We start from the raw sequence: 12,483 nt of genomic DNA, 5'->3' as shown, positions 1-12,483 counted from the left end.
CCCAAGGTAAAACTTGACGCTCGCTTTGGAAAAGCATCGGCTTTCTGCGAGAAAGCTGGGACTGTTCCTTTAAACACAACCCCAATATGTCTGGGTATTTCAGCACATATGGGCCACGATGGTTAAACCCTCCCCAGCTGGTCCGGCCGTTCTGCCGCGCCGCTCCCGTCTTTGTTCGTGGCTCCAAGGGAGGGTGGTGAGAGACGGAGCAAGCTGTGAGTGCTGCGGGATGCGATCCTGCAACGGCGGCTGCGGCCGAGCGGGAGGAGGAGCTGCCTGTGCCGGAGGGGACAAGGGTCTTTTCTCCATGGGGGACATGATGTCCTTGGAAGTAGGGACTTGAAGGAGCCTTTACACTGCCCCTAGGCACTTTTTTCTCTATTTTCTGCCCTTCTCTCCCTTCCCCCTCCTGCCTTTTGTTGTTTCTCAGGCTGGGAGTCCCCTGTCCCAGCCATCCCCCATAGAGACAGCCCCTTTCAGACCTTGGCATGGACCCCTACAAAGGCAGGGACATGGAGTGGAAAGGCTGTTGGGCAGGATTTTCCCTGCCAAGGGAAGATGACAGGTTTCCTTTCTTTTGGAGGCCTGGAACCATTCCCTGGTGGCAGTTTCATGTAGAAACAGTGTTGATCTGTGACTGGGGGATCTGTGGAGCTTAAGGTGCATGAGCTGCCTGCAGTGGTGGGTGGCCGATGCATGGCCGGGGCAGGGGCTCACATCCTGCCTCTCCTGCCAGGCAGGGGGATGCTGGTGGAATGCCCCTGGTCTTTGGTTGTGCTCCAGGAAGCCCCTGCTGCCCATGCAGTGCTGTGCTGGGAAGAGGGGCTTCACTTTGCTTCCTTTCTTCTTCCTCATGTGCAGCCTAAATACCCTCTTAATTTCATCTCATTATTTCCTGCCTAAATAATTCCTGTTTCTCCTGGGGACCATTTTTAAACCTTTGATCTTCTCTGAAGTCTCACAGTCCTGATCACATCCTTTCTGTTTAAATGAATCAAATGCCTTTTTGACTCATGATTTATAAATTTGCCCACAGAGGAACAAAGGCAGCCCCAACATGGCACACCTTGAAATCACCCACTGTGTCTCTGGTTGAGCAAAGTACCCTGGGCTGACCCGGAGCACCTCCAGCCTGACCTCCAGTCCTGGCTCCTCTGTTTCCCTGCTGCCTCTCACTCTCCCCCTGTCTCCCACTCCTGCCTGGCTCTGCAGCTGACAAGCAAGTTGCCTGGGCTCAGGCCCAGCCTGGGAATGGCCATCTCCAGGTCAGGAGAAGGGTGAATGTGCCGGTGGTTGATGGATGCTGTCTCCTGGGAGGGGGAGCACAGCTGCTCTGCTGCACAGCCCTGACCCCTCATTGTCACCGATTTTCAGTGATACCATTTCCTGGGGTTATGGCCAGCTGGAGGGATGGAGAGAAGTAGCTCTGTAGGTACTGGTGTCCCGGACGCTGGCTCCATGCTGGGATGTGCCTCGGTGCTGAGGCCAGTGGTGGATAGGCTGGAGGGCAGTGGGTGTTGCTGGAGATGAATGCAGTCAGGATGAACATGTTGCTCTGTAGTGCAGTGGTGGAGAAGTCAGGATGAATGTCCTGCTCTATAGTGCAGCAATGGAGAAGTCAGGGAGCGCATTATCCCCGAGCCCAGGGGATCAGGGCTGGAAGGGCTGAGCACTCCTCCTGACTGAGCCAGGGTTGTGGCAATGGAAATATCGAGGAGGGGCTGTGTTGCCAGATCTCTCCTGCCTCTTTGCTGCATGGCCCCACACAATGGCCCCTTGTTTCACAAGGCACAGGGACAGACCTCCTCTCCAAGCCATTAGGGAAGCAGCTAATTAAGCTCTGCAGTGTCCGTGGGAGGTCAGCAGGATGTGACACGGCATCACAGCATCTCCCAGAACTTGCACTGGAGCAAGAGCTTCACACAGTACCTGGGAACAGGGAGGGCTGCCCTGCACCTCCTTGTTCCAATGTACCCTTAGTCCTGGCGGGGTGAAGTGGTGCCCAGTGCCCCAGGACAGACACTCCAGGACATTCTCCACCTCAGCTGGGCTTAGGACAGAGGGCTCCTGGCTGGGATGCCCCAGTGCTCGCAGCAGCCCTTGGCATGACTCCAGCGAGACCGGGCAGTGGAGAGAGAGCCTGTACAAATATTACTGTTGTTATTGTTCCCCATAAATATATGCAGGCACTTAATGACCTTGGCATGGAGCATTTCCCGGGGATTCATGACCAGTTGGTGTTAATGGTCCTTAGCTGCACCTCAGGCCATCAGCTCCTCCCAGCCCATCATTAATCCACAGGAAATGTCTCAGCATCGATCCTCATTGCTTAATTAATAAATGCAACTTGTCTCCTGCCTGAGATTTAGAGATACTTACTACTTCTTTCCCTGCTGCTTTGAAGGTGACTTTTTTAGCACAGGTCCCTCATGCTGGGAGGTCCTTGCGGGATTTTGTTTCCTGGCATTCATCTGGGTGTGGGCTGTGGCAGCAGGAAAGTCCTTTCTCCAGGGTGGGAGGGAAGGAACTGAGCCACTGCTGGGTTTGGGGTTTCTCCAGCTAACGTGGCACAGCACAAGGAGCACATCTTTCCCACCAAATCCGAAGCCTTGATTACCTTCAGCCGAGTGCATCCAAAAGCCTGGGCGAGAAGGAGTGTGAGCCGGCATGGAAGAACGTGGCAATTCTCCAAGGCCTTAGCAGGTTCTATAATAATCGATGTTTTTTTGCCCATGAGTCACAATTCATCTCTAATCTTCCTCGGGGGAGGTGGGATTTGCTATCTTTAGTGCTCACGACTGCTGCTTTCCCGGGCTGAGCATCCCGCTGAGCCTGGACTCCTGCTGCAGGGATGCTGACCTGGCAGCCGGTGCGGAGACGTGGCCGTGTTTAAATCCCATTCCCTGTTTCTCTAGCCTTTACCACCAGCTGGCTTTGTGCAGTGGGTGCCGCAGTATAAATCATGTTAATTCCTGAGGTGCTTTTCCGCGGTAAGTCTGAAATTCCCATTTTGGTTCACTGGCTTGCCTGGCGAACTAAATTATTTTCATGGCCCCTTAAGGGCATATTGTCAGCCCAGACTTATTGCCGTTATACACCATATCTGAAACATTAATATCTCTTCTAAATATAGTGTATTGACAAGGTATCTGGTATAGTGTAAATCCTTGGGACATTTGATCCAGATCATTAAAACTGAGTGAAGGAAGGGAGGAATAGATCAAGTTACCTTGCTGCTCTTAATTCAAACAAGCGATGAATTATTCATTCTGCTATTAATTCTACAGTCCTCCTGCTTTTTATTTATTTCTCTCTTTATTTATTTTTTTCCTTCCAAATAGACAGCTCCAAAAGGATGCTCGGGTGCCAGTGAGGGGAGATTTTCCTGCTGGAGGATGGGGAGCACGGGGGTGGGATACCTGGCAGCAGTGGCTGTGCTTTGCGGGGCTCTCGGGGATGCTCCCAGCAGAGGTAAGAACCTGGTCCCAGCTGCGAGTGGGAACCTTGGGGCTAGACGGGCATCCATGGTCCCTGAGGAGGAGAAGAGGGCTGTTTGCGGGTGCCACGGTGGCTCTGGGGTGCGAGTGGGTTCCAACTCTCTCTCAGGGAGTGGGCTGGCTCAGGCCAGGGGCAGGGAGCTGGGATCTGGGATCTGGAGTCACTGTGTGCAGCAGCAAGTGTGGGACACTGCTCTGTGCTTGGTATTCTGCCTCACACTTATCTTACTGAGGATTGCAGGTAGGGATTGTCCTGTTGTGATGTACAGGTGTTTTGGTGAAGGGTTTGTTAACTTCTGGAGTTCACTTGACTATATAAATATATGTATTTATATACACACACATATACATGTACATTTATGTGAATGTATGTATGTGTGTGAATGTGACAGGCATGTAATAAAATGCCCCCCAGATTGCAGGACAAGGTTAGCAGATTACACAGTAATTTGAGGCGTGGGGTGGGCAGAGTAATCCCTCTCCCCAAAAACAGTAGGGCCTTTCTCACAGAAGGACTGCATCAGAAACCAACCCCCATCCCTGGTTCTGGTGCATGTGCTCCTGAGTGGCCACCCCACATCCCACCTGGGCTTCCCAGAGCACCCCAAGGCTCCCGACCCTTAATCCATCCATCTGCCTGCATCATGTCTATTTGCCTCTCCCACAGGCTCCCCTTCTGGGTATTTATTTCAACAATATTATTTCTTTAGTACCACCCCTGTATTACTTCATTGCCTATCCCCAGTAATTAGCAAGTTGATTTTAGATCTGGACACACACACACACACACACACACACACACACACACACACACACTCATGTGGTGCTGCATCTCACACATCTGCAGGACCTCCCCTTGCTGGGAGGTCACCGTGCCAGCAAGCATGATGAAAAGTAAAGTGCACTGGCTGACTATTGATTTGCAATATACTTGGCCCAGATTGATGGCAGTGAGTGCCCAGCCTTGTTTGGGAACCCACACATGTCTCCCGAGGGCTACATAGGGTCTGCATCCCTCCCAGACATGATGTATGTGCCCACTATATCAGCCTCTTCACCCCAGCCCTAATCAGACCCAGGGGCAGGTGACAGTTGCCCCCTTCCCAGCCTTATTTTATAATAACCATGTCTCAGTATAAAGATTTCATTAGGAAATCGATCCCTACATGCATAACTCATTGTTCAGTGCATCGAGCCCTTCACCCCTGTTTCTCCCAGCTCAAATTCACTGATACCACCATCATATGGAGGGAGGATGGTCAGTGAGAAGCACAAAGCTGAAGGACTGGGCAGCTGGGGCATCAGAGAACCTGGAACCTCTGAGCCTTTAAAACTCACTCTCTACTTCCTTTTTCCCAAACATAAATAGGTGGGGACACCATGCTGTCACTAGCAGGATAAGCTCAAGGGCAGCCCTGCTGCAGCCACACAATGGGGCAGTGCAGGGAAAAGGGATCATGTGGAGGGATGAAAGGAGATGGAGGGCACATGTCCTCCAATGAGAGGGGGTGGCCAAGCCCAGCCAAGGTCTGCAGGGTGCTGGTGTTTTAGTAGTGCTGATGGTAGGATGGAGCCAGTGTTGTGCATCCCATCTCCATTCTTTTAGTCTTCCCCTGGAAAGGGAACATCACATCCACCTCTGTGTCCCACAGGCATCAAATGTGGGGGAGTGCTTTCAGCACCCTCTGGCAATTTCTCCAGTCCCAACTTCCCGGGGCTATATCCCTATGAGACGGAGTGCACGTGGCTCATTGTGGTGGCCGAGGGCTCCTCTGTCCTGCTTTCCTTCAGCCACTTCGAGCTGGAGTACCACGACGCCTGTGCCTACGACTACCTCCAGGTCTACAACGGGGCTGCCCGGGACCGGGGCAACCTCCTGGGCACCTTCTGTGGCCACAGCCCCCCGCCACCCTTCTCCTCCGCCTGGCACGTCATGGCTGTCGTCTTCCGCTCCGACCGACACGTGGCCAAGCACGGCTTCGCCGCTGCCTATCAGAAAGGTAGCAGGGAGAGATGGTGGTGGTGGAGCATCTGTCCATCCACCCTCTCCCACTGTCTTCATCACCTGTGCCTCCTTGCAGATGCCTGTGGTGGGCAGCTGACGGGGCTGTCTGGGGAGATCACCAGCCCCCGCTACCCCGAGAGCTACCCCAACGATGCCGAGTGCCGCTGGAACATCGGGGTGGCCAGTGGCGGTGGCCCCCTCACCCTGGTGTTTGCTGACTTCCAGATGGAGGGGGGCCAGGGCTGCAGCTTTGACTACGTGGCCCTTTTCGACGGCCCCACTGTCACTGCCCCCCGCCTGGGACGCTACTGCGGCAGCACCCGCCCACCCCGCACTGTCTCCTCCACCCCACACCTCCTCATCATCTTCAAGTCGGACTTCAACATCGGTGGCAGGGGCTTCAAGGCCCATTTCTACTCAGGTGCGGGGGTGTCTGTGTGGTGGGGCAGTGGGAAGAACGTAGGGATGGGTCCAGGTTTGGGGTGGTGATTCTCTCCCTCCTGCGGCAGGGAGAGGATAGTGGAGGAGATCACTGTGGTGAGAACCTGTGAGATGATGGTGTGAAGTGTAAACCACCACGCTGTGTAAAAAGCAGCACTGCTGCTTTCCTGGGCCCTGGGCTGTCCTTCTCTTGAGCAAGAGTCGCCTTTCTCCTTTGCTCATGCCATTTTCTGGGAATATGGGTTTTCCCATGTGGTCCTGCAGGACTTTGGCCACTTTGGGAGTTTACATACCCCAAAACTGCTGGCTGTCCATCAGCCAAACACAAGGCTGGGGAGCAGTGAGGTGAAGGGCAATATAACAAGTGATTGCTCCTCTACCAGCTTATCCACACACAGCAGGATTCAAGTCTGCTTTTGATTTTCTCTTCCCCTTTTTTCCTGAGCAGGAGAGTGCCAGGAGGTGTTCACTGCCATCAAAGGGAATTTCTCTAGCCCGCAGTACCCCAGCTTCTACCCCAACAACCTCAAGTGCCAGTGGAGCATCCATATGCCCACGGGCTACCGGGTCAAGGTGTTCTTCCTGGACATGGAGCTGGAGGGCCGGAGCAGCCTGACAGGTGGCTGTGACTATGATCACCTGTCTGCCTTTGACGGTGGCACTGAGAACGGATCCCTGCTGGGCCGGTGGTGTGGGCGGGAGAGCCTGGCACCCGTCATCTCCCGCAGCAACCAGCTGCTCCTGATTCTCCACACCGACCGCAACACAGCCAAGAGGGGCTTCTCCATCGCCTACGTGGGAGGTGAGGTCTCACTTGGGTGCTCCTCAGTGCTTTAGTTACATCAGAACATGCAATTTCTGGAAGGACCACGCGGTGATGGTTCCTTTCTGCAGGAGTAGAGCCCATGGCTCCTTAGGGTTGGGGTGGAGGAAGACATGGTGAGTGAGCTCCAGCTCCTGCAGAGTGCAAGATGCACATGCTCCATGTTGTGTTTAGTATTCAGGAGATGCTTTTCCAGCTTCAGATTCCTGTGTCTCTGCCACTGTCATGCTCCTATTCCTCCCTCAGAGGAGAAAACCAGGGGTTTTTTTAGGGAACCAAAGCCCCAGGGCAGGTGACCAGCTCAAGTATCACAACCTTTTTCCTGTTCCTCAGGATGCTTCGGTCCCATCAGCAGCCGGCTGAGCAGGCAGACAATAGACCGCGCCCCCTCCTCCACTGGCAGCTGCAGGGGAGGACAGGGCCCCCGGGGCACAGCATTCCCAAATCCAGCCAGCCAGCCCTGCCTGGCACGTCCCTGCTGCCGGCATGCCCCGTGTCCCAGCCGGCACATCCACAGCTGGTGGGCGGAGCGGTGTGTAACCTTCCTCCTCCATTTGCCAACCTTTGCACCTCAAACACCAGCAAATTTATGGCGTTTGTTGTATTTCAAGATAATTACATCCAAGCTGACCTGCAGGTCAGGGATGATTCAACCAAGGGCAGCCTCCTCAGAGGGCTGGAGCCAGAGCAGCACTTCTGGACTTGCAGCCCAGGGGCTGGGGAGGATGGCCCTGGGTTTATTAGCTTTTACCCCCCAGTTGCAAAATCATTCTTCATTTCCAGTGCAGCAGAAAGGATCGGGGTGTGTGGCTGTAGGAGTAAGAAATGGGATGGAGTTTTGTCCTGAGCCTCTGCAGCCTCTGGAGGGAGAGACATACTGAACATCAACTAGGCAGTAGTGTGCACAGCCGGTCTGTCCCCGTCCTTGTCCTTATTTCCCACTGTTTTACAGCAGTGTGCAGGGAGAGAATCTTGGCCTCACTGTATCTGGTCATGGAAAAACCCTGCTCCCAACAGAGGACGTTGCAGACACATAGATGGGGTGCTAGTGAAGAGTGGGGTGTGTCCCATCACAAAGAGGGATGTGACTTCTCTCAGTTGCCCAAGGTTCCTGCATCCCCTGGTACACACATTGTTCAGATGCATGTTAGGGGAGGACAAAAGCTTGGACGTGAAACTGAGCCTCCCTTCCTAAAGCTGAAGCTGCTGGCTGTGTTTGCCCAGGGATTCCAGCATCTGCTTGTGATTAGGTTCCTGTGTGGCACATCCAGCTGCCAGCACTACCAGGAGAGTGGCTGCTTCCACCGGACACACTGGCCTCTCCCCACCACTGGCTTCCTTGGGAGCCCCCAGAGGCAAAGGGGCACCTCAGCCTCCACATCCACACCCCTTCAGCCATGCAGATATTTTCCATTCGGGCCCACTGAAGGGCACGGCTTGGGCTGGGCGTGTGTGATTTATGGCCATTTGAATGAAAGCCTTCACGGCAGGGGAGAGAATCCACTTTCTCCTCTTCTTGATCTAATGCACTTTAGTTATTTGGTAAATATTCTAATGGCTTTATAATGCACTAAGCGAAGCGAAGTCACACTATTTTTTCGTAATGATTTTATTGCATCTTCCCAGATTCAGGAGGAGCTGGAATAATTCAATAATTCATAGTGCCCAAGTGGTTGGTTCAAGCTGAGCATGAATTCACTTTAAAGAGGGGGGTGTTTTTCCTCCCTGCTTCTTTCCCTGTATGGATGCTTTCTGCATCCAGAGGGGCCAAATATGATGCCAAAGGGATAGTGGTGGAGAGAGGCTGGGATCACCATTGCCTTGCTCTTTGTCTCGGCATCCTGGATGGCTAAACAGCAGCTCCCTCTGTGCACTCTCTTCACCAGCTCCCCGTCAAAAACAGCATTCGGAGGGCAGTGGAGGGCTGATGATACTTGTGACAGGAGGATCTGGGCTGGGCCATCCACTGGGAGGATGCCCTGGGGCCGTGGATCTAGCTCATCCTTTCCCAGGGGCAACCAAGCAGCTGCATCGCTCCATGCAGGCGTGGGGTCCCTCTGAGAGACATCCCCTCCATTTCATCCCTGTAGAGCATCTCTTACAGGAGTGTTGTAGGATGCAGGGGAGCCCTGTGCCCACAGCAAGCCATCCACAAAGCTCTCACGGTCTGGTCCTGGGCATCAACTCAAATGTCTCACTGGATTTGCAATGATGGAGAGTGGTAGTGACAGCATGATGATGTTGCATGATGATGAGTGGCACTTGTGTGTCACTCAGAGACCTGGGAAGGAGGATGAGTTTCAAGGGGGTTGGTTGATGGTGAGGTCTCTCCCTGGGGCAGAAAGCAGGGCAGTGCCTGGGAGACATCTGTGTCTGCCCTTGGCATGGGACAGGACTAAAACACTGATACTGCTTTCTGCATTTCTGGTGTTGCTCCTTTTTCCTGAGAACTCATCATGAGTTCTATCCCAATAGTTGTGCCCATGAACATCAGCTGCACCCGGACAGACTTCCACATCCAGATCCCTGTGCAGTCTCTGGCCCAGCTGGAGAGGAATAGGATTTATTTGGGGACCCCCTCCTGTGCGGCCCGGGTGGTTGGAAGGAACTTTAAAATACACACCAGGTTCGACACCTGCGGCACCGAATCCCAGGTGAGCAGTCGGCAAACCCTCCTTTAAAGCAAGCTGGGTAGATGGTTAACCCTGTGCTGGTGTACTGGCTGCAGAGAGGCATTCCCAGTCCCTCTCACATCTTCCCAGTAGATACCCATCTGATTCGTGGCCAACCCCTCCAAACCCCTGTGAAAAGGAAGTGCACAAAGCTCTAATGAGCTGTGACCCTTGTCTTGCAGAGGCGCAACAACACGTCCGTCATCGTCAGCACCCTCTACATCGATTTTTCAGCGGGTGACCAAGAGGACATCCACCAGTACGAGGTGCAGTGTGAGCCAAAGAGGAAGGAAGCCTCGGTGACCCTCATTGCTGGCCCTGACCCATCCAGGCTCAGCCAGGCAGAAAACCTGGTGGATGCCCAGCAGTGGGAGGGGGAAGCAATGGATGCCCATGAAATCAAGAGCCAGGACACCAGTGACATCATCTTCATCAGCATCTGCATCCTGGCCGGGCTCCTCATGGTCATCGCAGTGGTGGGGCTGGTGCTTCTGTAGGATGCTGCTTTCCAGATTTCCAGGGCTTGCAATCCCAGTCATGCCCAGGGCGAACACATACCCCAAAATTAGCCCTCAGGCCAGGCTGAGCACAAACACAGCTGCCCGAACAGAGTCACAGCTCGCAGGCCTCGAAACTGAGCCTGAACCCAACTTCCACCTCCTTCCAGTGTCTGAAAAATCCAGGCAATACGCAGCCGTTTCCCTTCCCAATTTGTTTTCCTCTGTCTCAATCTGTCCATTTGGCTCAGGAATGCAATTCTTGCGCTTCCTAACTCTTCCTGCACCTGCTTCAATTTGTTTTCCCTCTAGTGCTGCTGCTTTCAGGAAAGTAGCGTTGTTTGCCGATGGCTGCAAATCATCCTGTCAATTATTTCTTGCTGAATTCTTGAAGGTACAAACCATCCCCAAATATTGCTGTATGCCGAACAAATGTTCTCCATGCTCCCACCCATGCTTGGGGGGGACCATGGAGCTGTGGTGTAGGTATCTCCACCTGGCACAAACAGATGTAGCTCACGTAGATGCTCCCAGGTGGTGTTTCTGGATGTCTGTGGGTGATGTGATGAGATGAATTTGCCATGCCCTGGAGCTCCTCATTTGATCTTCGCATGTTGTCTCACCTTCTCTCAGGACTCACTATGAGTGCCTCAGCTGCCAGCAGCTGGAAGGGAAGAGAACAATCTTCCTCTCCTCTCCTCTGTGTTTTCCTCCTTTCCAGCATATTGAGGTGCCCACTGCTGTGAACTCTGTACCAGTCTCACTCCTGAGGTCTGAAAACATGAGCAAACCCTGTTGTGGCTTGGCAGGCTGTGGTGCCATGAAGCCCGAGATGCTGGAGTGTGGAGGTTTTTGTAATCCTGTAAAGATGGCCTTGGCAGGAGGGGCTGGCTCCTCTGGGACCTAAGTGACACCAGACCTCCAACTCTAGTCCCTGCAGACGGTGAGCTCAGCAACCCAAGAGCACGAAAATAGGAGTCCTGTGGTCACCTGCCCCACCAGAAAACTGGGGATCCTCACCATGAGCCCTGATGGATGGATGAATAGCCCCTGCCTGCCTCTTGTGCCATCCCAACACAAAGGACATTCCCCTTTAGCATCACAGAGGAGGTGGCTGTCACAGAACAGCCTGTGTTCATCCTAGTGTGGGTCAGAGCCAGCATATGGCAAAGCCACAGGAAATCTCGCTGTGGAAGCAGGGTGCACACAGCCCTCGGAGCCTGTGTAGGGGCCACCCCCACTCCAGCCTGTGTAAAACACACTGCAATGCAGGGAGAGATCTTAAAATGTCCCAGCATAGTTGATCAGGGGCAAAAAATGGAGCTTGAGGGCAGTGGGAAATTCAGGAGCCATTTTTTTGGTGCTGTCTCTAAATGTGAATGAATCCTAAGGAGGACACTGGGTATCTCTGAAAAGCATTGCACAGCACAGCAAACCCCTCTTGCTGCTGAATCCAGCATTTAGCAGGGACTGACAGGATAGTCCCATCAGTGAAAGGCTACCCTGACCGATGTCCTGCTTCCCTCTGGGACAGTTCTGTACATCCAGGGGAAGCAGCAGCAAAGGAAAAGGATGATGCTTGAGCAGCTTTTCCTCCTGGATTGCACCAGCCCGCAGATGCCTGAGAGGGTGTCTGGGGAGGGAAGAAGGCACAAATCTGCGCATGCCTCCTAACGAGGAGCCTTCCTTAGGATTGATTTGGTGTTTGTTGGTGCAACATGTCACCAAATACAAGATTTCTGAAGGAAATATTTGCCAGTCCCATTAAGCTCCATTAAGGCAATGTTTTGAGAGCCTATTGTGTATGTAGATGGGAAACAAGGACAGACCCCCCCACGCTGCCTGCAGAGCTTCGCTGCCGGTTAATTGCTGGGTATAGAACTGTCAGCTTGAGACCACGGTTACAAGATTTGACAACTGAAAGAAACTTAAAGATATAATTAACCTTCTTGGTGGCCCAGATTTTGCTGTAACAGGTGAATGTTGCAGCCGCTCGTGCTTGGTGGGGAGCCCTCAGCACCCAGCAGCATCCAGCCCTTGCCTGCAGGACAGACACCTCCTTGCCCATCTGGAGCCTCTGGCACCTCATGATTTGCACAGAAAAATGCTTTTCTGGGTAGCTGTTTGTATTGCACTCAAATAAGGAGTTAGACCAGGTCCCAGAGTCCAACAGCAGAAGGGACCACTGCTGCACTCACCCCAGGGAGGGTTTCCAGCTCTGGCTCTGTTTCAAAGCTGCCTGAGCATCCTTGGGTGCAGCACTCACCTGCACACACCCCCGTGGATGCAGGACTGGTGCTGTGGGAGCAGCTCTGCTCTCTGAGCCAAGGGGATCCCCAGCATCCCCAGCCCTGCAGGGTGTTATCCAGGGGCTCATGGATGGAGTGATTAATGCGATTTGAATGTTTACAAAAGACTTTTCCCAGCTTGTTTCTGCCCACATTTGCAGCTGCAGCTGCCACCAGCAGTGAACCACTCAAACCGATCATCCTGCTCGGAGCAAGGAAAGCCTCTGGTGCTGGCTGAACAACAGCCCTCTCAGCCTCAG

At 53.4% G+C, this 12,483-nt stretch overlaps 1 protein-coding gene across 1 annotated transcript; it reads left to right on the top strand.

Annotated features, from left to right (window-relative positions):
* The first annotated feature begins 3,390 nt into the window (after positions 1-3,390).
* On the top strand, positions 3,391-10,152 carry CDCP2 (CUB domain containing protein 2). Its single transcript, XM_027649059.1, has 6 exons — positions 3,391-3,471; positions 5,150-5,497; positions 5,579-5,923; positions 6,392-6,745; positions 9,242-9,420; positions 9,621-10,152. Exons 1-6 carry the CDS (start codon positions 3,396-3,398, stop codon positions 9,933-9,935), a joined length of 1,617 nt encoding a protein of 538 aa, XP_027504860.1. The 5' UTR covers positions 3,391-3,395; the 3' UTR covers positions 9,936-10,152.
* The last annotated feature ends 2,331 nt before the right edge of the window (positions 10,153-12,483 follow it).

This window comes from Corapipo altera, unplaced genomic scaffold (genome assembly GCF_003945725.1).
Source record: "Corapipo altera isolate COAL_440 unplaced genomic scaffold, ASM394572v1 112, whole genome shotgun sequence".
Taxonomy (NCBI): domain Eukaryota; kingdom Metazoa; phylum Chordata; class Aves; order Passeriformes; family Pipridae; genus Corapipo; species Corapipo altera.
Note: the sequence above shows the minus strand (reverse complement) of the source record. Positions and strands in the feature narration are given on the sequence as shown.

Coding starts and splice junctions, on each gene's coding strand:
- CDCP2 (XM_027649059.1), top strand. CDS start 3,396: ATGGGGAGCACGGGGGTGGGATACCTGGCAGCAGTGGCTGTGCTTTGC. Junction 3,472..5,149: donor CGGGGATGCTCCCAGCAGAG/GTAAGAACCTGG, acceptor TGTGTCCCACAG/GCATCAAATGTGGGGGAGTG. Junction 6,746..9,241: donor CTCCATCGCCTACGTGGGAG/GTGAGGTCTCAC, acceptor CTATCCCAATAG/TTGTGCCCATGAACATCAGC.